We start from the raw sequence: 23,503 nt of genomic DNA on the forward strand, positions 1-23,503 counted from the left end.
TATGCATAGTCACTTTAATAACTCTACCTACATGTACATACTACCTCACCTAACAGGTGCTCCTGCACATTGACTCTGTACTGGCACCCACCTGTATATTTGTTTATATTTTTTACTGCTGCTCTTTAATTACTTGTTACTTTTATCTCTTGTTATTTATCCATATTTTTTTTAAACTGCACTCTTGGTTAGGGGCTCGTAAGTAAGCATTTCACCTGTTGTTCTCGGCGCATGTGACTGATACAATTTGATTTGATTTGATATAAACTACTGGAACCAAGACGTACAAAGAACTGATATTGGCACAAGATGGAGGGACAGTTGGATCATAACTAACTAAATTACAGTTAACGAAAATCTACGCTTAATCCAGTATCAACTAATGTATAGAATTCATTATACAAGTGACAAAGTTCACAAATTCTAGTAGCACAACGGCGTAAAACTAACTCAATAATCCATACCTCCTGGGAATGTTATGATGTCATAAAGTTATGTGTGGAGTTAGAAAGTTGAAACTAACTCAATAATCCAGGCCTTCTGGGAATGTTATGATGTCATAAAGTTATGGGCGGAGTTAGAAAGTTGAAACTAACTCAATAATCCATACCTCATGGGAATGTTATGATGTCATAAAGTTATGGGCGGAGTTAGAAAGTTGAAACTAACTCAATACTCCATACCTCATGGGAATGTTAGAAAGTCCAAAGGTTGGCTGTCAGAAGTATTACAACGTAAATGTACTCTTTAATCCGTCTGTCTGCATATTTATCAACACGTCATATGAGGGTGCAGTGAGATACCTGACCGGTTGGACGACACTTTTATTGTCAATCATCTTGAAAAAGATTTTACAAAAAAACTTGAAATCAACCAATCCTCCATCATGAACCCAATGGAAAGGTCAAATGCTTTATTATCTAAATGTGCATGGGCGACGGAGAGAAACACAATGGTGCAGTTTGAGGCCATGTGTCGGAGAGACATCCCGAGGGGTGCGTGCTGATTGTACGGAGATTGTGACAGCCGCTTAAATGGCGTCCCTTGAGAAAGCAAGAACAAGATGTACGTCAGGAGAAGTGCAGTATTATCACAAGGAGACTTGGAATACTTGGAATACGGAGGAGGAATGGAGGGGGAAAAGAGAGGCAGAGGAGGTCTGAGAGAGAGAGGGAGGAAGAGGGTGAGCTTGAGTCAGTTAAAAATGGCGGAAGAAAGGGAGATGTTTGTTATAGAAGAACGGTAGAAAGTTTAAACAGGAGGAGAAATGGAAGTGAAGGAGGGTGAAGTATCAGAGGTGGTCGGTGTGATGAGGTTCTCGGAGACCGAGGCTTGCACCGAGAGTCAGGATAAAGATGAGTCTGTGATAGTTTCAAGCAAACTATAAGGGAGTTGTACTCCAGTCTAGTAGGTGGCGGTAATGCAACATTTATTGGATACCGACCACCGTTAAACTTCAACGAAGAAGAATATGTGCCAGAGAACGATATGGGCGCTGGACATCGGGGTGTGAGAATGTAGATCTTGGCAGGTGTGATGTAATTGTCATTTGTATTGTAACAAAAAAAAAAATCTTATACAGAAGTTCATGCAAATAAATAATTTAATATTATTCAATCGGTATATATTCTGTAATCTCAGAAATGTAGACAGAAAATAATTTGCTTCACACTGTCAATAATTTGATCTGTGGTAGATTAGTTTTTGACGTAGCGTTAAACCAGACCCTCTCAATCGAGCTGTGGTCACATAAGCCTTGTGTCAAGGGGGCAAAACCAGCTACGCTTTGAAGATGTTTCTATCTTCTGCATTTCGATCTGCTGTTTCCCTAACGGTATGCCTGTAACAAAGTACTCGTGTTAGGCTAATTCTAGAAATGAAGAACCGGTAGTTATGTTTGATGAAGAAAGAGATATGTTTGCATGACACTTGACAAGGACAAGCTAACACGATAGTTAGCTAACACGATAGTTACTCATTAGAGTAATGATTTAGTTCAATATTAATGTGAACAATACTATTGTTTGAATGCTTGTGAAAATATATCTTGTCCTTGCAAGTTAACTTGCTACTATAGCTGGCTGTGTTTTTCTGACTGGTTAAGTTAGTTACGGTAAAGAGCCTTGCACCGTTAGCTGACTGGCGAGTTCATAAACACTACAAACTGATGCACTGCTACATCGCAACTTCTTCATCAGTTTGAATCACACTGATCAGAATTGCCACTGTTGCATCCATCGTTCAGCAAAACCTTCCTGATAGTTTTGAAGTCATTTCTCGTGGACAGATTCTAACAGGAAGTGACGAGAGACGTTTACTTCTGGGTAACCTGAGATTAGTATCGGAAGTCTTTTTTAATCAAATGTTTTCATGTAAAACCTATAATGTGTCTTGGTTGGTATTCCACAGAATCCAACCTCCTAGTGCACATGATCAGTTGATTTGATACGTGTCTCTTCTTCCCATGTTCCCAGGCTAGGCAGGTCAGGAGCGTTCACCGGTCTGCCGCCAGAGCTGGAGCTGGGGGCATCTTCGTGGTGAGTGCAGGATCTGTAACCTCATAGCTTGGTTCTAGGTTTGAGTCAGGCTTTTCACAAGACCGCTTAGTAAAGTAGGGATGAGCATTTCAATTTGACTGTTTGAGGAGTCACAATTTTTTTTTATCCATTTATCCAAAATGTATGCCAACAGTGTGCAACAATGCTTCATTTACAATAACCGTTACAGATAACTAATCCTAATTGCTAAATTTCCCCATATACATTACCAGTAAAAAATTTGGACACCTACTCATTCCAGGGTTTTTCTTTATTTTTACTATTTTCTACATTGTAAAATAATAATGAAGACATCAAAACTATGAGAAAACACATATGTCAAACCTGCATGGTTGGTTAAGGGCCTGTAAAGCATTTCACAAAGGTGACAAATAACCTTTGATTTGGATCATGTAGTAACCAAAAAAAGTGTTAAACAAATCAAAACATTTTATATTTGAGATTCTTAAAATGGCTCACACTCTTGGCATTATTGATGAAGCCTAGTCCAAAAAATTCACCATCTTGTGCACGGTTGTATAGGACGCTGCGTGTCGTTGTATAGGACGCTGCGTGTCGTTGTATAGGACGCTGCGTGTCGGTGTAGAGGACGCTGCGTGTCGGTGTAGAGGACGCTGCGTGTCGGTGTAGAGGACGCTGCGTGTCGGTGTATAGGACGCTGCGTGTCGGTGTAGAGGACGCTGCGTGTCGGTGTAGGGACGCTGCGTGTCGGTGTAGAGGACGCTGCGTGTCGGTGTAGAGGACGCTGTGTAGAGGACGCTGCGTGTCAGTGTAGAGGACGCTGCGTGTCGGTGTAGAGGACGCTGTGTAGAGGACGCTGTGTAGAGGACGCTGTGTAGAGGACGCTGCGTGTCGGTGTAGAGGACGCTGTGTAGAGGACGCTGCGTGTCAGTGTAGAGGACGCTGCGTGTCGGTGTAGAGGACGCTGTGTAGAGGACGCTGTGTAGAGGACGCTGTGTAGAGGACGCTGCGTGTCGGTGTAGAGGACGCTGCGTGTCGGTGTAGAGGACGCTGCGTGTCGTTGTATAGGACGCTGCGTGTCGGTGTAGAGGACGCTGCGTGTCGGTGTAGAGGACGCTGCGTGTCGGTGTAGAGGACGCTGCGTGTCGGTGTAGAGGACGCTGTGTAGAGGACGCTGCGTGTCAGTGTAGAGGACGCTGCGTGTCGGTGTAGAGGACGCTGTGTAGAGGACGCTGTGTAGAGGACGCTGTGTAGAGGACGCTGCGTGTCGGTGTAGAGGACGCTGCGTGTCGGTGTAGAGGACGCTGCGTGTCGGTGTAGAGGACGCTGCGTGTCGGTGTAGGGTTTCCCAAGGGGTGCACATTTTGGTTTTTGCCCCTCAAACACTACACAGCGGATTCAAAAAAATCAACTCATCATTAAGCTTTGATCATTTGAATCCGCTGTGTAGTGTTAAACCAAAATGGGCACCCGTTGTGGTCCCAAGGACTGCCAATGTAAACTACAATCAAATCCGTTTTGAAATGATGCATTTAGTCAGATTTAAATAAAACATGGATAGGACTATTACACAACTGTCCACAATGGGGCAGTGTATATTTTTGTTATTTTACCTTTATTTTACTAGGCAAGTCAGTTAAGAACAAATTCTTATTTTCAATGACGGCCTAGGAACAGTGGGTTAACTGCCTGTTCAGGGGCAGAACGACAGATTTGTACCTTGTCAGCTCGGGGATTTGAACTTGCAACCTTTCGGTTATTAGTCCAACACTCTAACCACTAGGCTACCCTGCAGAGACAAGTTTATGCACCACCACTGCCTGTCGTGCCACAATGTGTTGTTGGATACAACTGTCCCTCAGGGAAGAGGTACAGGAGACATCTCAATAGCCTTTACCAGGGGTCCAGAGCCTGCTGGTTCTCTGTTCTACCTGATCATTAATATCACCCACCTGGTGTCCCTGGTCTAAACCAGACCCTGATTAGAGGAGACTCACCCACACAGTGTCCCTGGTCTAAATTAGTCACTGATTAGAGGGGACTCACCCACCTGGTGTCCCTGGTCTAAATTAGTCACTGATTAGAGGAGAATCACCCACCTGGTGTCCCTGGTCTAAACCAGACCCTGATTAGAGGGGACTCACCCACCTGGTGTCCCTGGTCTAAACCAGACCCTGATTAGAGGGGACTCACCCACCGGGTGTCCCTGGTCTAAACCTGTCCCTGATTAGAGGAGAACATAAATGCAGTGGAACTGGCTGGGAGGTCCAGACCCTGATTAGAGGGGAACATAAATGCAGTGGAACTGGTTGGGAGGTCCAGACCCTGATTAGAGGGGAACATAAATGCAGTGGAACTGGCTGGGAGGTCCATGGTCTGAGGGGCCTGAGGGATTTGTCCCCTATTCTTTACCACGCCTTCTAAATGATCTAAATATTGGCTTTTCCTATTGGCTTTTCCTTACACGATTACTTTGTTTACAAATTTAACAGTTTAACTAACATGTTTTAGTTTGTGCCTGGTAAGTAAAATGTCTTATGAAACTCAATGAGTTATTGCTGTTCATCAATGTGATGACTGATGTGTGATACGTTTTCTTCTACTGCAGCACAGGGATACCCCTGAAAACAACCCAGACACTCCCTTTGAGTTCACAGCGGAGAACCTGAAGGTGAGTCGACGACAACACGACCATCAGAGAAATACCTGCACGTCAGACTCAACTTTGAAAACCATCACTTTTATCACATCTTTATAAATCGTTTTGAACAGGAAGCTTTATATAAAAAAAAAGGTCACATTCTCTGTTCTTGTGGACATCATAAAGCCTCACTAATGAAAAGCTGTTTTGTTGTTGTTTTTAGAGGATTGATGCTATCATTAGTATGTACCCAGAGGGCCACAAACAGGCCGCCACCATCCCTGTGTTGGACCTGGCTCAGAGACAGCATGGATGGCTCCCCATCTCAGCCATGAACAAGGTCATTCATCAATCTATCAATCAATATCCTGAGGCATCAGTCTGTTTTTAGAATAGAGTATGTTAATTTTTTTTTTTTTGCTGTTTGGCAACGATTTGTAGAACGATATAATTCGACAGAACCTGTGTAGATTAATGCTCCTCCTGTCTACGAGCCTTCATTTTTCAGAATTGTGTCCCTCTCTCTCTCTGTGTCTCTCTCTCTCTCTCTCTCTCTGTGTCTCTCTCTCTCTCTGTGTCTCTCTCTCTCTCTGTGTCTCTCTCTCTCTCTGTGTCTCTCTCTCTCTCTGTGTCCCTCTCTCTCTCTGTGTCCCTCTCTCTCTCTGTGTCTCTCTCTGTCTCTCTCTGTGTCTCTCTCTGTGTCTCTCTCTCTCTCTCTGTGTCTCTCTCTCTCTCTGTGTCTCTCTCTCTCTGTGTCTCTCTCTGTGTCTCTCTCTCTCTCTGTGTCCCTCTCTCTCTCTCTCTCTCTCTGTGTGTCTCTCTTTTTTTTTCTCCCAGGTGGCCGAGGTGCTTGAGGTCCCTCCGATGAGGATCTATGAGGTAGCGACGTTCTACACCATGTTCCTGAGGCAGCCGGTGGGCAAGTACCACATCCAGATCTGCACTACAACTCCCTGCATGCTTTGCGACTCCGACAGCATCCTGGAGGCCCTCCAGAACAAACTGGGTAAGAGGTCGACTGTCGCGTTTGGTTCACAGACGGACCTAGAATGAAGGGGAGACAAGTGGAGATGGAAAACAGATGTCTTGACTGCGTATATTTATGACAGATGAACAACATCGAAGTAGATGTTCTGCAAATATAAACATCGGGGAAAAACATTTTATAGAAATGCAACAATTTCAAAGATTTTTACGTAGTTACAGTTCATGAGGAAATCAGTCAATTTAAAACCTCTTAGAGATCGGGCTACTTTTTTTCAACATTCTGTTAAAAATCGCGCAACATTTCAACGTCCTGCTACTCATGCCAGGAATATAGTATATGCATATGATTAGTATGTGTGCATAGAAAACACTCTGAAGTTTCTAGAACTGGTTCAATGGTGTCTGTGACTATAACAGAACAAGTTCCGTGGTCAAAATCGCCAGAAAACCTGATCACTAAATCGACGGAGAAAAAATCAATCCGCCAGTCCATGTATTGTCTATTGGAAGGAAAAATACTTAAGGCTGAGGATACAGTTCCTACAGCTTCCACACGATGTCGCCAGTGTTGTGATTTTGATTCAACTAAATCGTTGGTCATCTGAGTAATAGCCACATCCGGTTGTCAAGTCCACAGCTGTAAACAATTGAACCGGAAAAGTTGACTACGTTTCCCAAACTTGTTGCTATTGAATACAGATCGCTCCGTGATCAATTTAATCGTTTATTAACGTTTAGTAATACCTAAAGTTGGATTACAAAAGTAGTTTGAAGTGTTTTGTCAAAGTTTATAGGCAACTTTTTTAATTTAAAAAAATAACGTCGCGTTTAAAAAATGTGTTTTTACTGGATCTGACGGTCTTCATAAATTGACATTTTGGGTACACAAGGACCGATTTAATCGAAAAAAAGACCCAATTGTGATGTTTATGGGACATATAGGAGTGCCAACAAAGAATCTTGTCAAAGGTAATGAATGTTTTATATTTTATTTCTGCGTTTTGTGTAGCGCCGGCTACGCTAATTCCTTTGTTTACGTCCCTTCTGGTATTTCGGGGTGTTGCCTGCTATCAGATAATAGCTACTCATGCTTTCGCCGAAAAGCATTTTACAAATCTGACTCGTTGGCTAGATTCACAACGAGTGTAGCTTGAATTGACTACCCCGCATGTGAATTTTAATGAACGTTTGAGTTTTAACGAGTGCTATTAGCATTTGGCATTTGCATTTATTGTTGGCAGGGGGTGCGGTTGTGTCCCAGGTGGGCCAGACAGGTTAAATAAATTCATTAGGCCCGAATCTTTGGATTTCACATGACTGGGAATACAGATATGCTTTTGTTGGTAACCTTAAATTAAAAAGTAGGGGCGTGGATCAGAAAATCGGGCCGTATCTAGTGTGACAAACCATTTGCCTCATGCAGCACGACACATTTCCTTCGCGTAGAGTTGATCAGACTGTTGACTGTGGCATGTTGGGCCTCAGGATCTCGTCATTCAAAAGTGCATTCAAACTGCCATCGATACAATGCAAGTGTGTTTGTTGTCCGTAACTTATGCCTGCCCCATACCATAACCCCACCATGGGGCACTCTGTTCACAACGTTGAAGTCAGCAAACCGATCGCTCACACAACGCCATACACGTGGTCTGTGAATGTGAGGCCGGTTGGACATACTGCCAAATTCTCTAAAACGATGGCTTCTAGTAGAGAAATGAACATTCAATTCTCTGGCAACAGTTCTGGTCGACAGTCCTGCAGTCAGCATGCCAATTGCACGCTTCCTCAAAACTTGAACATCTGTGGCATTGTGTTGTGTAACAAAACTTTGCCCCCAGCACAAGGTGCACCTGTGTAATGATCATGCTGTTTAATCAGCTTCTTGATATGCCACACCTGTCAGGTGGATGGATTATCTTGGCAAAGGAGAAATGCTCACTAACAGGGATATAAACAAATTTGTTTCACAACATTTTAGAGAAATAAGTCTTGAATCTTTTATTTCAGCACATGAAACATAGGACCAACACTTTACATTGTTGTGTTTATATTGTTGTTCTGTGTAGATGTGTTCAGAAGCTTTAAGCTAGCTGTGGAGGAAAACGATTATTATGTTATATGTATTGTATTTGAATCATTGTTCTATTATTTAACGATGATAGGTAGATTGTTTGTTTCTGATCTCTAATATAGCCTGGGTGCCTGTCAGTTTCTAGTCCTTTAATATAGCCTGGGAGTCAGTCCGTTTCTGGTCTCTTTAATATAGCCTGGGAGTCAGTCCGTTTCTGGTCTCTTTAATATAGCCTGGGTGTCAGTCCGTTTCTGGTCTCTTTAATATAGCCTGGGAGTCAGTCCGTTTTCTGGTCTCTTTAATATAGCCTGGGTGTCTGTCCGTTTCTGGTCTCTTTAATGTAGCCTGGGTGTCAGTCTGTTTCTAGTCCTTTAATATAGCCTGGGAGTCAGTCCGTTTCTGGTCTCTTTAATATAGCCTGGGTGTCAGTCCGTTTCTGGTCTCTTTAATATAGCCTGGGAGTCAGTCCGTTTCTGGTCTCTTTAATATAGCCTGGGTGTCAGTCCGTTTCTGGTCTCTTTAATGTAGCCTGGGAGTCAGTCCGTTTCTGGTCTCTTTAATATAGCCTGGGAGTCAGTCTGTTTCTAGTCCTTTAATATAGCCTGGGAGTCAGTCCGTTTCTGATCTCTTTAATATAGCCTGGGTGCCTGTCTGTTTCTGATCTCTTTAATATAGCCTGGGTCCCTGTCTGTTTCTGATCTCTTTAATATAGCCTGGGTGCCTGTGTTTCTAGTCCTTTAATATAGCCTGGGTGCCTGTCCGTTTCTGGTCTGTTGCCAGCTCCTTATGGAATGGATTAGGTAACAATACCAACAGATCTGAGACCCGGCTATCGAGATCCCAGTTCACCAATTCTTCCATCAGATCAGTGTAATTAGTACTATGTTAAAGGCCCAGTGTAATCAAAAACATGATTTTGTGTTTTTCTATATATTTATCTCCACACAGAGTTTGGAATAATACTGTGAAAATTATGATAATGCCCCATTTACTGTAAGAACTGTTTGACCACCTGACACTTCAACCTGTTTTAGTGGGATGGAGTTTTGGCCTACACGGTGACATCACCAGGCAGTAAATGAGTTAATGGACCAATAAGAAAGAGTTCCAAACCTCTCTGCCAATAACAGCACATTTTCACTTTTCCCCTCCCCACTCAGACCACTCCCAAACTGTCTTAGCTAAATTCTTGCTTAAGACATTTATTTTTGCTAAGAATCTATGTATTTTTTTATATATTTTTTTAAACATTTTCAATGAAAACAATCAGTGATGCTAACAGTTACCCAGAAAACATTTAGATATTGAGATAAAAAATGGCTACATTTGACCTTTTAAAAAACATTTTTTTTCCCTCAGGCATCAAGGTAGGAGGGATGACGTCAGACAAGATGTTCTCTCTAATAGAGGTGGAGTGTCTCGGTGCCTGTGTTAACGCTCCCATGGTCCAGATCAACGACAACTACTACGTGAGTTATTCTCTGCTTCACACAAAAAAACACAACGATATACACGGAGTGGACAAAACACAACACCTGTCTATTTACCCAGTAACGCCACAACACCAGTCTATTTACCCAGTAACGCCACAACACCAGGCTATTTACCCAGTAACGCCACAACACCAGTCTATTTACCCAGTAACGCCACAACACCAGGCTATTTACCCAGTAACGCCACAACACCAGGCTATTTACCCAGTAACGCCACAACACCAGGCTATTTACCCAGTAACGCCACAACACCAGGCTATTTACCCAGTAACGCCACAACACCAGGCTATTTACCCAGTAACGCCACAACACCAGGCTATTTACCCAGTAACGCCACAACACCAGGCTATTTACCCAGTAACGCCACAACACCAGGCTATTTACCCAGTAACGCCACAACACCAGGCTATTTACCCAGTAACGCCACAACACCAGGCTATTTACCCAGTAACGCCACAACACCAGGCTATTTACCCAGTAACGCCACAACACCAGGCTATTTACCCAGTAACGCCACAACACCAGGCTATTTACCCAGTAACGCCACAACACCAGTCTATTTACCCAGTAACGCCATCCTATCACCACAACACCAGGTCATCTTAGGTTTCATTACATACCGTCGAGAAGAACTACTGAATATAAGAGCAGCGTCAACTCACCATCCTTGCGACCAAGAATATGACTTTCGCGAAGCGGATCCTGTGTTCTGCCTTTCAACCAGGACAACGGAATGGATCCCAGCCGGCGACCCAAAAAAAAGACTTTGTAAAAGAGGGAAACGAAGCGGTCTTCTGGTCAGACTCCGGAGACGGGCACATCGTGCACCACTTCCTAGCATTCTTCTCGCCAATGTCCAGTCACTTGACAACAAGGTTGATGAAATCCGAGCAAGGGTAGCATTCCAGAGGGACATCAGAGACTGTAACGTTCTTTGCTTCACGGAAACATGGCTCACTGGAAAGACGCTCTCGGAGTCGGTGCAGCCATCTGGTTTCTCCACACATCGCGCCGACAGAAACAAACATCTTTCTGGTAAGAAGAGGGGCGGGGGCGTATGCATTATGGCTAACGAGACGTGGTGTGATCACAAAAACATACAGGAACACATCGATGGCTCTGAACAAACTTTATTTGACTCTTGGCAAACTGGAATCCATACATCATTGTAGCTGGGGATTTTAACAAGGCTAATCTGAAAACAAGACTCCCTAAATTGTATCAGCATTTCGATTGCGCAACCAGGGCTGGCAAAACCTTGGATCATTGCTATTCTAACTTCCGCGACGCATATAAGGCCCTGCCCCGCCCTCCTTTCGGAAAAGCTGACCACGACTCCATTTTGCTGATCCCTGCCTACAGACAGAAACTAAAACAAGAAGCTCCCACGCTGAGGTCTGTCCAATGCTGGTCCGACCAAGCTGATTCCACACTCCAAGACTGCTTCCATCACGTGGACTGGGACATGTTTCGTATTGCGTCAGACAACAACATTGACGAATACGCTGATTCGGTGTGGGAGTTCATTAGAACGTGCGTTAAAGATGTCGTTCCCATAGCAACGATTAAAACATTCCCAAACCAGAAACCGTGGATTCGCGTGAAACTGAAAGTGTGAACCACTGCTTTTAAAATCAAGGCAAGGTGTTGTGGCGATACTGGGTAAATAGACTGGGGTCGTGGCGATACTGGGTAAATAGACTGGGGTCGTGGCGATACTGGGTAAGTGGGCTGGGGTCGTGGCGATACTGGGTAAGTGGGCTGGGGTCGTGGCGATACTGGGTAAACGGGCTGGGGTCGTGGCGATACTGGGTAAACGGGCTGGGGTCGTGGCGATACTGGGTAAGTGGGCTGGGGTCGTGGCGATACTGGGTAAGTGGGCTGGGGTCGTGGCGATACTGGGTAAGTGGGCTGGGGTCGTGGCGATACTGGGTAAGTGGGCTGGGGTCGTGGCGATACTGGGTAAGTGGGCTGGGGTCGTGGCGATACTGGGTAAGTGGGCTGGGGTCGTGGCGATACTGGGTAAGTGGGCTGGGGTCGTGGCGATACTGGGTAAGTGGGCTGGGGTCGTGGCGATACTGGGTAAGTGGGCTGGGGTCGTGGCGATACTGGGTAAGTGGGCTGGGGTCGGGCGATACTGGGTAAGTGGGCTGGGGTCGTGGCGATACTGGGTAAGTGGGCTGGGGTCGTGGCGATACTGGGTAAGTGGGCTGGGGTCGTGGCGATAGGATGTTTTTGTGACGTTTCTGTCCTCTGCTTTCCAGGAAGACCTGAGTCCAAAAGACATCGATCAGATCATTGATGAGCTGAAAGCTGGGAACGTCCCTCCGCCTGGGCCCAGGTATGAACGTCTACCCTCCTGTCTGTCTCGTGAACACAAACAGCATGTTGTTTAGCAGGGAACTATAAAGACGAGAACTGGACTGGTGCTCGTCCTGTCCATGCAATGCAACGGCATTATGTTACTTGTCTAGCAGGGGACTATGAAGACTGTTTGGGGATGTAACGATTTCACCATCGGTCCCTGGTTCAAATGTTTAAGATGGCAGTGCACTAGTCCGGGAGCTCAAACCGATCCAAATTAAGCATTCATGAGTCAGCTGTGCCACCAGAGACTCTGGGTTCGCGCCCAGGCTCTGTCGTAACCCGCCCCCGACCGGGAGGTCCGTGGGGCGACGCACAATTGTCCGGGTTAGGGAGGGGTTGGCCGGTAGGGATGTCCTTGTCTCATCGCTCACCAGTGACTCCTGTGGCGGGCCGGGTGCAGTGCACGCTAACCAAGGTTGCCAGGTGCACGGTGTTTCCTCCGACACATTGGTGCGGCTGGCTTCCGGGTTGGATGGGCGCTGTGTTAAGAAGCAGTGCAGCTTGGTTGGGTTGTGTATCGGAGGACGCATGACTTTCAACCTTCGTCTCTCACGAGCCCCGTACGGGAGTTGTAGCGATGAGACAAGATAGTGCTACTAAAAAAAAAACAATTGGATACCACGAGATTGGGGAGAAAACGGGGTAAAAATAAAAAAATAAAAAAAAGTTATGAAAACCGCCATTTCCCCGAAAATATCTCCTATCTGTTGTGACCGAATTGATATGTCCTCTTCTTCAGTTTAGTATCCTTATCGAACGTTATGCATGTAACTGCGTTGTCATAGGCAACATAGGCAACCTTTTCTCATGCCAATTTGTCTGACCACTTCTACAGTTATGATTTTCACATTTTTTTTTGTGAAACAGTTTCACTTAATTTATAATAATGTCTTCATATCTCAATCAAAATTATGTCTAAATGAAAAATTATAATCCTAAAAAAGTAACTTCTATTGCGAATGCCAATATGTAAAAAAATAATCTACATAAAGCCAACAAATAAAAACCTTGCAGACTGCCGGTAGAAAATATCCTGATTAAAAAAATCTATATCCTATAAATCACATTTGCTCCATGGCCTGTCTGCAATGAATTTGAAACATTGTGTCAACTAACTTGGGTCAGCTTGCAACAATGTATAAAATATTCAGGGCCGCTCAGTTTCCACAGCTGTAGGCTATTTGCGTACAGGATAAGAAGCAGTGCTTGACCTTGGTAGGAGCTCACCGGAGTGGAGTACCAGCGCCCCACATTTTCTACTGCTTGAGCTCCTGTCCCTCTTTATAGACTATTATCTAAAACAGTATTGTGGAGGTCCTGTCCCTCTTTATAGACTATTATCTCAACAGTATTGTGGAGGTCCTGTCCCTCTTTATAGAATATAATCTCAACAGTGTTGTCGAGTTCTTTATAGACTGTTATCTAAAACAGTATTGTGGAACTCCTAAATATAATACAGTACCAGCATTCAAAATGAGTACCGGAACCTATTTCCAGTGGTGTAAAATACTTAAGTAGTTTTGTTGGGGTATCTTTACATTTACTTCACCATTCCTAAAGAAAATATTGTACTTTTTTAATTCCCATATATTTTCCCTGATGAGCCAAATTACTCGTTACATTTTGAATGCTTAGCAGGACAGGGAAATTGACCCACGTATCAAGAGAACATCCCTGGTCATTGCTACTGCCTCTGGTCTGGCGGACTCACTAAACAGAGAACATCCCTGGTCATTCCTACTTCCTCTGGTCTGGAGGACTCACTAAACAGAGAACATCCCTGGTCATCCCTACTGCCTCTGGTCTGGAGGACTCACTAAACAGAGAACATCCCTGGTCATTCCTACTGCCTCTGATCTGGAGGACTCACTAAACAGAGAACATCCCTGGTCATCCCTACTGCCTCTGGTCTGGAGGACTCACTAAACAGAGAACATCCCTGGTCATTCCTACTGCCTCTGATCTGGAGGAATCACTAAACAGAGAACATCCCTGGTCATTCCTACTTCCTCTGGTCTGGAGGACTCACTAAACAGAGAACATCCCTGGTCATCCCTACTGCCTCTGGTCTGGAGGACTCACTAAACAGAGAACATCCCTGGTCATTCCTACTGCCTCTGATCTGGCAGACTCACTAAACAGAGAACATCCCTGGTCATTGCTACTTCCTCTGGTCTGGAGGACTCACTAAACAGAGAACATCCCTGGTCATCCCTACTGCCTCTGATCTGGAGGACTCACTAAACAGAGAACATCCCTGGTCATTCCTACTTCCTCTGGTCTGGCGGACTCACTAAACAGAGAACATTCCTACTTCCTCTGGTCTGGCGGACTCACTAAACACAAATGCATCTTTTGTAAATAACGTTGGGGTGTGCCCCTGGCTATCTGTACATTTTAAAAACAAGAAAATTATGCCGCTTATATAAGGAATAAGAAATTATTTCTACTTTAATTTCTACTTTTGATACTTAAATATATTTTAGCAATTACATTTACTTTTTGATACTTAAGTATATTTAAAACCAAATACATTGACTTTTACTTTACTCAAGTACTATTTTACTGGGTGACTTGAGTAACTTTCTATTAGGGTATCTATACGTTTACAATGGGGTACTTCTTCCACCACTGCATATTTCAGTCCAAGTCAAGCACTGATAAGAAGTAATCAGGTAGGACTATTTGTATGGTGTATCTATTGGATCAGAGCACTGATAAGAAGTAATCAGGTAGGACTATTTGTATGGTGTATCTATTGGATCGGAGCACTGATAAGAAGTAATCAGGTAGGACTATTTGTATGGTGTATCTATTGGATCAGAGCACTGATAAGAAGTAATCAGGTAGGACTATTTGTATGGTGTATCTATTGGATCAGAGCACTGATAAGAAGTAATCAGGTAGGACTATTTGTATGGTGTATCTATTGGATCAGAGCATGACATTGTTCCCTTTCACGCTGACTGGTTATCGAAAGGGAGAGAGCTTGAAAGATCTTTCAAACACATTGAGGAACTATTGACATTATCAATGGATGGAAAAACAGAATTTGTTCACTTTCTGTTTGAGGTGAAGAAAACATTACTTTGAGAAGCTCCACAGCTCATTAGTAGTGGTGCGATTTAAGCCAATCAGAAATACTATCAGATCCCCAAATGGGCACATTTATACACCTAGGTGTGCATGCAGGTCATGTAGTCTATAGGGCTACTTCTATGTGTCATCAGGTAGTCTATAGGGCTACTTCTATGTGTCATCAGGTAGTCTATAGGGCTACTTCTATGTGTAATCAGGTAGTCTATAGACCTACTTCTATGTGTCATCAGGTAGTCTATAGGGCTACTTCTATGTGTCATCAGGTAATCTATAGGGCTACTTCTATGTGTCATCAGGTAGTCTATAGGTCTACTTCTATGTGTCATCAGGTAGTCTATAGGTCTACTTCTATGTGTCATCAGGCCAGGTAGTCTATAGGTCTACTTCTATGTGTCATCAGGTAGTCTATAGGTCTACTTCTATGTGTCATCAGGTAGTCTATAGGTCTACTTCTATGTGTCATCAGGTAGTCTATAGGTCTACTTCTATGTGTCATCAGGTAGTCTATAGGTCTACTTCTATGTGTCATCAGGCCAGGTAGTCTATAGGTCTACTTCTATGTGTCATCAGGCCAGGTAGTCTATAGGTCTACTTCTATGTGTCATCAGGTAGTCTATAGGTCTACTTCTATGTGTCATCAGGCCAGGTAGTCTATAGGGCTACTTCTGTGTCATCAGGTAGTTTATAGGGCTACTTCTATGTGTCATCAGGTAGTCTATAGGTCTACTTCTATGTGTCATCAGGTAGTCTATAGGTCTACTTCTATGTGTCATCAGGTAGTCTATAGGTCTACTTCTATGTGTCATCAGGTAGTCTTTAGGTCTACTTCTATGTGTCATCAGGTAGTCTTTAGGTCTACTTCTATGTGTCATCAGGTAGTCTATAGGGCTACTTCTATGTGTCATCAGGTAGTCTATAGGTCTACTTCTATGTGTCATCAGGTAGTCTATAGGTCTACTTCTATGTGTCATCAGGTAGTCTATAGGTCTACTTCTATGTGTAATCAGGCCAGGTAGTCTATAGGTCTACTTCTATGTGTAATCAGGCCAGGTAGTCTATAGGGCTACTTCTATGTGTCATCAGGTAGTCTATAGGGCTACTTCTATGTGTCATCAGGTAGTCTATAGGTCTACTTCTATGTGTCATCAGGTAGTCTATAGGTCTACTTCTATGTGTCATCAGGTAGTCTATAGGTCTACTTCTATGTGTCATCAGGTAGTCTATAGGGCTACTTCTATGTGTCATCAGGTAGTCTATAGGGCTACTTCTATGTGTCATCAGGTAGTCTATAGGGCTACTTCTATGTGTCATCGGGTAGTCTATAGGTCTACTTCTATGTGTCATCAGGTAGTCTATAGGTCTACTTCTATGTGTCATCAGGCCAGGTAGTCTATAGGGCTACTTCTATGTGTCATCAGGTAGTCTATAGGTCTACTTCTATGTGTCATCAGGTAGTCTATAGGTCTACTTCTATGTGTCATCAGGTAGTCTATAGGTCTACTTCTATGTGTCATCAGGTAGTCTATAGGTCTACTTCTATGTGTCATCAGGTAGTCTATAGGTCTACTTCTATGTGTCATCAGGCCAGGTAGTCTATAGGTCTACTTCTATGTGTCATCAGGTAGTCTATAGGTCTACTTCTATGTGTCATCAGGCCAGGTAGTCTATAGGTCTACTTCTATGTGTCATCAGGCCAGGTAGTCTATAGGTCTACTTCTATGTGTCATCAGGCCAGGTAGTTTATAGGTCTACTTCTATGTGTCATCAGGTAGTCTATAGGGCTACTTCTATGTGTCATCAGGTAGTCTATAGGTCTACTTCTATGTGTCATCAGGTAGTCTATAGGGCTACTTCTATGTGTCATCAGGTAGTCTATAGGGCTACTTCTATGTGTCATCAGGTAGTCTATAGGTCTACTTCTATGTGTCATCAGGTAGTCTATAGGTCTACTTCTATGTGTCATCAGGCCAGGTAGTCTATAGGGCTACTTCTATGTGTCATCAGGTAGTCTATAGGTCTACTTCTATGTGTCATCAGGTAGTCTATAGGGCTACTTCTATGTGTCATCAGGTAGTCTATAGGGCTACTTCTATGTGTCATCAGGTAGTCTATAGGTCTACTTCTATGTGTCATCAGGCCAGGTAGTCTATAGGTCTACTTCTATGTGTCATCAGGTAGTCTATAGGTCTACTTCTATGTGTCATCAGGCCAGGTAGTCTATAGGTCTACTTCTATGTGTCATCAGGCCAGGTAGTCTATAGGTCTACTTCTATGTGTCATCAGGCCAGGTAGTCTATAGGTCTACTTCTATGTGTCATCAGGCCAGGTAGTTTATAGGTCTACTTCTATGTGTCATCAGGTAGTCTATAGGTCTACTTCTATGTGTCATCAGGTAGTCTATAGGTCTACTTCTATGTGTCATCAGGTAGTCTATAGGGCTACTTCTATGTGTCATCAGGTAGTCTATAGGGCTACTTCTATGTGTCATCAGGTAGTCTATAGGTCTACTTCTATGTGTCATCAGGTAGTCTATAGGTCTACTTCTATGTGTCATCAGGCCAGGTAGTCTATAGGGCTACTTCTATGTGTCATCAGGTAGTCTATAGGTCTACTTCTATGTGTCATCAGGTAGTCTATAGGTCTACTTCTATGTGTCATCAGGTAGTCTATAGGTCTACTTCTATGTGTCATCAGGTAGTCTTTAGACCTACTTCTATGTGTCATCAGGTAGTCTTTAGACCTACTTCTATGTGTCATCAGGTAGTCTATAGGTCTACTTCTATGTGTAATCAGGTAGTCTATAGGTCTACTTCTATGTGTCATCAGGCCAGGTAGTCTATAGGTCTACTTCTATGTGTCATCAGGTAGTCTATAGGTCTACTTCTATGTGTCATCAGGTAGTCTATAGGTCTACTTCTATGTGTCATCAGGTAGTCTATAGGTCTACTTCTATGTGTCATCAGGCCAGGTAGTCTATAGGTCTACTTCTATGTGTCATCAGGTAGTCTATAGGTCTACTTCTATGTGTCATCAGGCCAGGTAGTCTATAGGTCTACTTCTATGTGTCATCAGGCCAGGTAGTCTATAGGTCTACTTCTATGTGTCATCAGGCCAGGTAGTTTATAGGTCTACTTCTATGTGTCATCAGGTAGTCTATAGGTCTACTTCTATGTGTCATCAGGCCAGGTAGTCTATAGGGCTACTTCTATGTGTCATCAGGTAGTCTATAGGGCTACTTCTATGTGTCATCAGGTAGTCTATAGGGCTACTTCTATGTGTCATCAGGTAGTCTATAGGGCTACTTCTATGTGTCATCAGGTAGTCTATAGGGCTACTTCTATGTGTCATCAGGTAGTCTATAGGTCTACTTCTATGTGTCATCAGGTAGTCTATAGGTCTACTTCTATGTGTCATCAGGTAGTCTATAGGGCTACTTCTATGTGTCATCAGGTAGTCTATAGGTCTACTTCTATGTGTCATCAGGTAGTCTATAGGTCTACTTCTATGTGTCATCAGGTAGTCTATAGGTCTACTTCTATGTGTCATCAGGTAGTCTATAGGGCTACTTCTATGTGTCATCAGGTAGTCTATAGGGCTACTTCTATGTGTCATCAGGTAGTCTATAGGGCTACTTCTATGTGTCATCAGGTAGTCTATAGGGCTACTTCTATGTGTCATCAGGTAGTCTATAGGTCTACTTCTATGTGTCATCAGGCCAGGTAGTCTATAGGTCTACTTCTATGTGTCATCAGGTAGTCTATAGGTCTACTTCTATGTGTCATCAGGCCAGGTAGTCTATAGGTCTACTTCTATGTGTCATCAGGCCAGGTAGTTTATAGGTCTACTTCTATGTTTCATCAGGTAGTCTATAGGTCTACTTCTATGTGTCATCAGGCCAGGTAGTCTATAGGTCTACTTCTATGTGTAATCAGGCCAGATAGTCTATAGGTCTACTTCTGTGTCATCAGGTAGTCTATAGGTCTACTTCTATGTGTAATCAGGTAGTCTGTAGGTCTACTTCTATGTGTCATCAGGTAGTCTATAGACCTACTTCTATGTGTCATCAGGTTGTCTATAGGTCTACTTCTGTGTGCTTGTCCTTACTCAACATTCACAGGAGAGCTCCAAACAGAAGACAAATAAATAAAATGACAGAATTTACGTGTTTCTCACAAGTGTATCATAAGTTGTGCGCTGTGCAAAAAATGTGTCCACTCCGACAATGAGACCAGGAAGACTGCAACAAGAATACAGAAAGCATGAAGAGAAATGACTGTAACCAAAGTAACGAACACTGTAGATTATGACTTAATGGTAGATGTAGTACTGGGGACACATGTCATGGGGGCATTGATAGACACTAACAATAAAACACAAACAATTCACACAATGGAGTTATGAAACAATGCTATGTCTTCCAATGGTACGACTGCTGTCGGCATCCAAAGATTATCCAACTTGAATAAACGCTTGGAGGTAAAGGATGACAGCAGTGGTGTAGTCTACGGCGATACGGATATCACTTATTATTGATAGCCTAGGGTAGCCTAGTGGTTAGAGTATAGAGGCGGCAGTGTAGCCTAGTGGTTAGAGTGTAGAGGCGGCAGGGTAGCCTAGTGGTTAGAGCGTTGGACTAGTAATCGAAAGGTTGCAAGTTCGAATCCCCGAGCTGACAAGGTACAAATCTGTCGTTCTGCCCCTGAACAGGCAGTTAAACCACTGTTCCTAGGCCGTCATTGTAAATAAGAATTTGTTCTTAACTGACTTACCTAGTTAAATAAAGGTTAAATAAAAAAATAAAAAAAAATAAATATCTACATAGCTCATTGATGTGAATCACACTGCTGCTCTCTCTTTTAGCTATTTGCGCCTTACGGATTGGGGTTGTTGTGGACGGCTGTTCACAAATCTAAATGTGTATTTGAACCCAATAATGGTTGAATTAAGAAGTTTAAGCTGCCGATCAATCATTGTTTTTGAAACCCGGTCGACAGCCAGTGAAAATGTGCTCTTGCAACAGCTGCATAGTGAGGATCCCAGCCTATAGAACAACCGCTGCATAGTGAGGATCCCAGCCTATAGAACAACAGCTGCATAGTGAGGATCCCAGCCTATAGAACAACAGCTGCATAGTGAGGATCCCAGCCTATAGAACAACAGCTGCATAGTGAGGATCCCAGCCTATAGAACAACAGCTGCATAGTGAGGATCCCAGCCTATAGAACAGCTGCATAGTGAGGATCCCAGCCTATAGAATAACATGGTTATAACTATAATGTTGATATCATGGATGGTCAGTCCTGTATAGCCTCATAACATGGTTATAACTATAATGATATCATGGATGGTCAGTCCTGCATAGTCATAACATGGTTATAACTATAATGTTGACATCATGGATGATCAGGCCTTGCGTCCATTTCTCTGTCTATTAATCTGAGACTGGTTACATTTCTCCAGGCCCTTCCCTCAGCTTTTTACCAAAACAGATTTTCCCTTTAAACAGCTGCATATTATCAAGATATCAAAGTGTCACCAACTAAAAGGTAAACAATATATTCCTGTCGTAAATGCAGAATATGGTATTGATTTTTCCCATGTAAATAGTCCTTTTCAGTAGTGCTCAAAGCAGGCCATTCCATGAGCTCAGCGTTCGTTTTTCAACTGGAATCAATGAGCCCAGTCAGTCCTACATGACAACACAATCATAAACAACAATCAAACAAACAAATTGGTAACATACATTTATGTCTTCTTCTAATGCATTTTAAAGGGAAAGTAATCTAAAAGTAACTGAATGTAATCAGATTACGTTACTGAGTTTTGGGGGTAATCAAAAAAGTTACGTTACTGATTTACAACTGGACAGGGTAACTAGTAACTAACGGATTATATTTAGAAAGTCACCTAATCAGCCCATAGAGAATACACACGAGTAGCAGCAGTATAGAAACCAAAGGGGTGTCGGCGGTGTCAGTGCAATCCAAGAGGCCATTTCATTCATTGTTCTGTTAACTGCTGGACGAAAACAAACTCGACCAGTCGACTAAATGGGTTCAGCCCTAAAGTTGACGTTCCTGTATCGTAACAGAGCCCAGGTGTGTGTGTATAGGGGTGTGTGTGTGTGTGTGTGTGTGTGTGTGTGTGTGTGTGTATAGGTGTGTGTGTATAGGTGTGTGTGTGTGTATAGTGTGTGTGTGTGTGTGTGTGTGTATAAGTGTGTGTGTGTATAGGTGTGTGTGTGTATGTGTATAGGTGTGTATGTGTATAGGTGTGTGTGTGTATAGGTGTGTGTGTGTGTGTATAGGTGTGTGTGTGTGTGTATAGGTGTGTGTGTATGTATGTATAGGTGTGTATAGGTGTGTGTGTGTGTATAGGTGTGTGTGTGTGTATAGGGTGTGTGTGTGTGTGTGTGTGTGTGTATGTATAGGTGTGTGTGTGTATAGGTGTGTGTGTGTATAGGTGTGTGTGTATGTATGTATAGGTGTGTGTGTGTGTGTGTGTGTATGTATAGGTGTGTGTGTGTATAGGTGTGTGTGTGTGTGTGTATAGGTGTGTGTGTGTGTGTGTATAGGTGTGTGTGTGTGTGTGTATAGGTGTGTGTATGTATAGGTGTGTATGTATAGGTGTGTATGTGTATAGGTGTGTGTATGTGTATAGGTGTGTGTGTGTATAGGTGTGTGTGTGTGTATAGGTGTGTGTGTGTGTATAGGTGTGTGTGTGTGTATGTATAGGTGTGTGTGTATGTATAGGTGTGTGTGTATGTATAGGTGTGTGTGTATGTATAGGTGTGTGTGTATGTATAGGTGTGTGTGTATGTATAGGTGTGTGTATGTATAGGTGTGTGTATGTATAGGTGTGTGTGTATGTATAGGTGTGTGTATGTATAGGTGTGTGTGTATGTATAGTGTGTGTGTGTATGTATAGGTGTGTGTGTATGTATAGGTGTGTGTGTATGTATAGGTGTGTGTGTATGTATAGGTGTGTGTGTATGTATAGGTGTGTGTGTATGTATAGGTGTGTGTGTGTATAGGTGTGTGTGTGTGTATAGGTGTGTGTGTGTGTATGTATAGGTGTGTGTGTATGTATAGGTGTGTGTGTATGTATAGGTGTGTGTGTATGTATAGGTGTGTGTGTATGTATAGGTGTGTGTGTATGTATAGGTGTGTGTGTATGTATAGGTGTGTGTATGTATAGGTGTGTGTATGTATAGGTGTGTGTGTGTGTATGTATAGGTGTATAGGTGTGTGTGTGTGTGTGTATAGGTGTGTGTGTATGTATAGGTGTGTGTGTATAGGTGTGTGTGTATAGGTGTGTGTATATAGGTGTGTGTGTATAGGTGTGTGTATATAGATGCGTATTGAATGGTTCATGAAAGGAGAGATGCACATCCCTATAATTGTTAGACAATCACTAGTGCTTGTTACACACAAAGGGTTGATGGTTGAATACTACTAGTTGGTTTTTACTGTATTTATATATATAAAAAAACATGTATTTTACCTAACCATATTTAAATTAAAAAAATGTTTTGTCATACATCTTGATAAATGAGAACTTCTCAACTGGCCTCCCTGGTTAAATAAAGGTTAAATAAAAAATTAAAACATATTCCAGGCTTTGGAGCTCAGGCTGCAATAGAATGCCGTGTTTTATCAGCGAATTAAATTACTAATGATACACTTGACCAGGGTTTGATTATTTCATCTAGAATGAAATATACTGTATATAGACTCACATTCTATATATATATTTTATTTTTTTATCTTCCAGGAACGGGCGTTTCTCCTGCGAGCCAGCAGGAGGACTGACGAGTCTGTCTGAGCCTCCCCCTGGACCTGGTTTCGGTGTCAGAGCTGATCTATAGAGACCTACAGTGTATTTCAACAACTCCCTAGCCCCTATATAGTGCACTACCGAAGACCATAGGGCTCCAGTTAAAAGTAGTGTATCGGATAAAAAAAAAATATATATATATACATACACACACACACACACACACTGTATAAGAACCGTTCTGTTCAGGGGAACACCTAACTTCAGTGGAAATAATAATAATAATAATATTGTGAATAAAATGTCAATGTGCTCATGGGCGTCAGACTGTCTCCTTGTGTGTCAATTTAGATAAGACACAAATTATCTGTCTCAAAGAGAAATCTAGGTCGACACCAATTTGATACAGTATTTCTATTAGAAAACGTTTACTACACCACACTGTCAACGACATGCAGATCAAGAAACTATGAATCATTTAAAAGTCAGAAAAAAAAAACTGCCGGAAAGAATAGGAACTCATAAGTGAATTTTGTTCAAGTTGCCAAAA

General features: G+C 42.8%; 1 protein-coding gene across 1 annotated transcript; it reads left to right on the forward strand.

The window, feature by feature from the left end:
- The first annotated feature begins 1,734 nt into the window (after positions 1-1,734).
- LOC135534244 (NADH dehydrogenase [ubiquinone] flavoprotein 2, mitochondrial-like) lies at positions 1,735-23,278 on the forward strand. The gene is made up of 8 exons (XM_064961327.1): positions 1,735-1,834; positions 2,475-2,537; positions 5,128-5,190; positions 5,384-5,500; positions 5,998-6,166; positions 9,578-9,687; positions 11,976-12,052; positions 22,951-23,278. The coding sequence occupies exons 1-8, from the start codon at positions 1,793-1,795 to the stop codon at positions 23,042-23,044; spliced, it is 735 nt and encodes a 244-aa protein (XP_064817399.1). The 5' UTR covers positions 1,735-1,792; the 3' UTR covers positions 23,045-23,278.
- Positions 23,279-23,503: the final 225 nt, after the last annotated feature.

Source organism: Oncorhynchus masou, unplaced genomic scaffold (genome assembly GCF_036934945.1).
Source record: "Oncorhynchus masou masou isolate Uvic2021 unplaced genomic scaffold, UVic_Omas_1.1 unplaced_scaffold_3195, whole genome shotgun sequence".
Classification (NCBI taxonomy): Eukaryota; Metazoa; Chordata; class Actinopteri; order Salmoniformes; family Salmonidae; genus Oncorhynchus; species Oncorhynchus masou.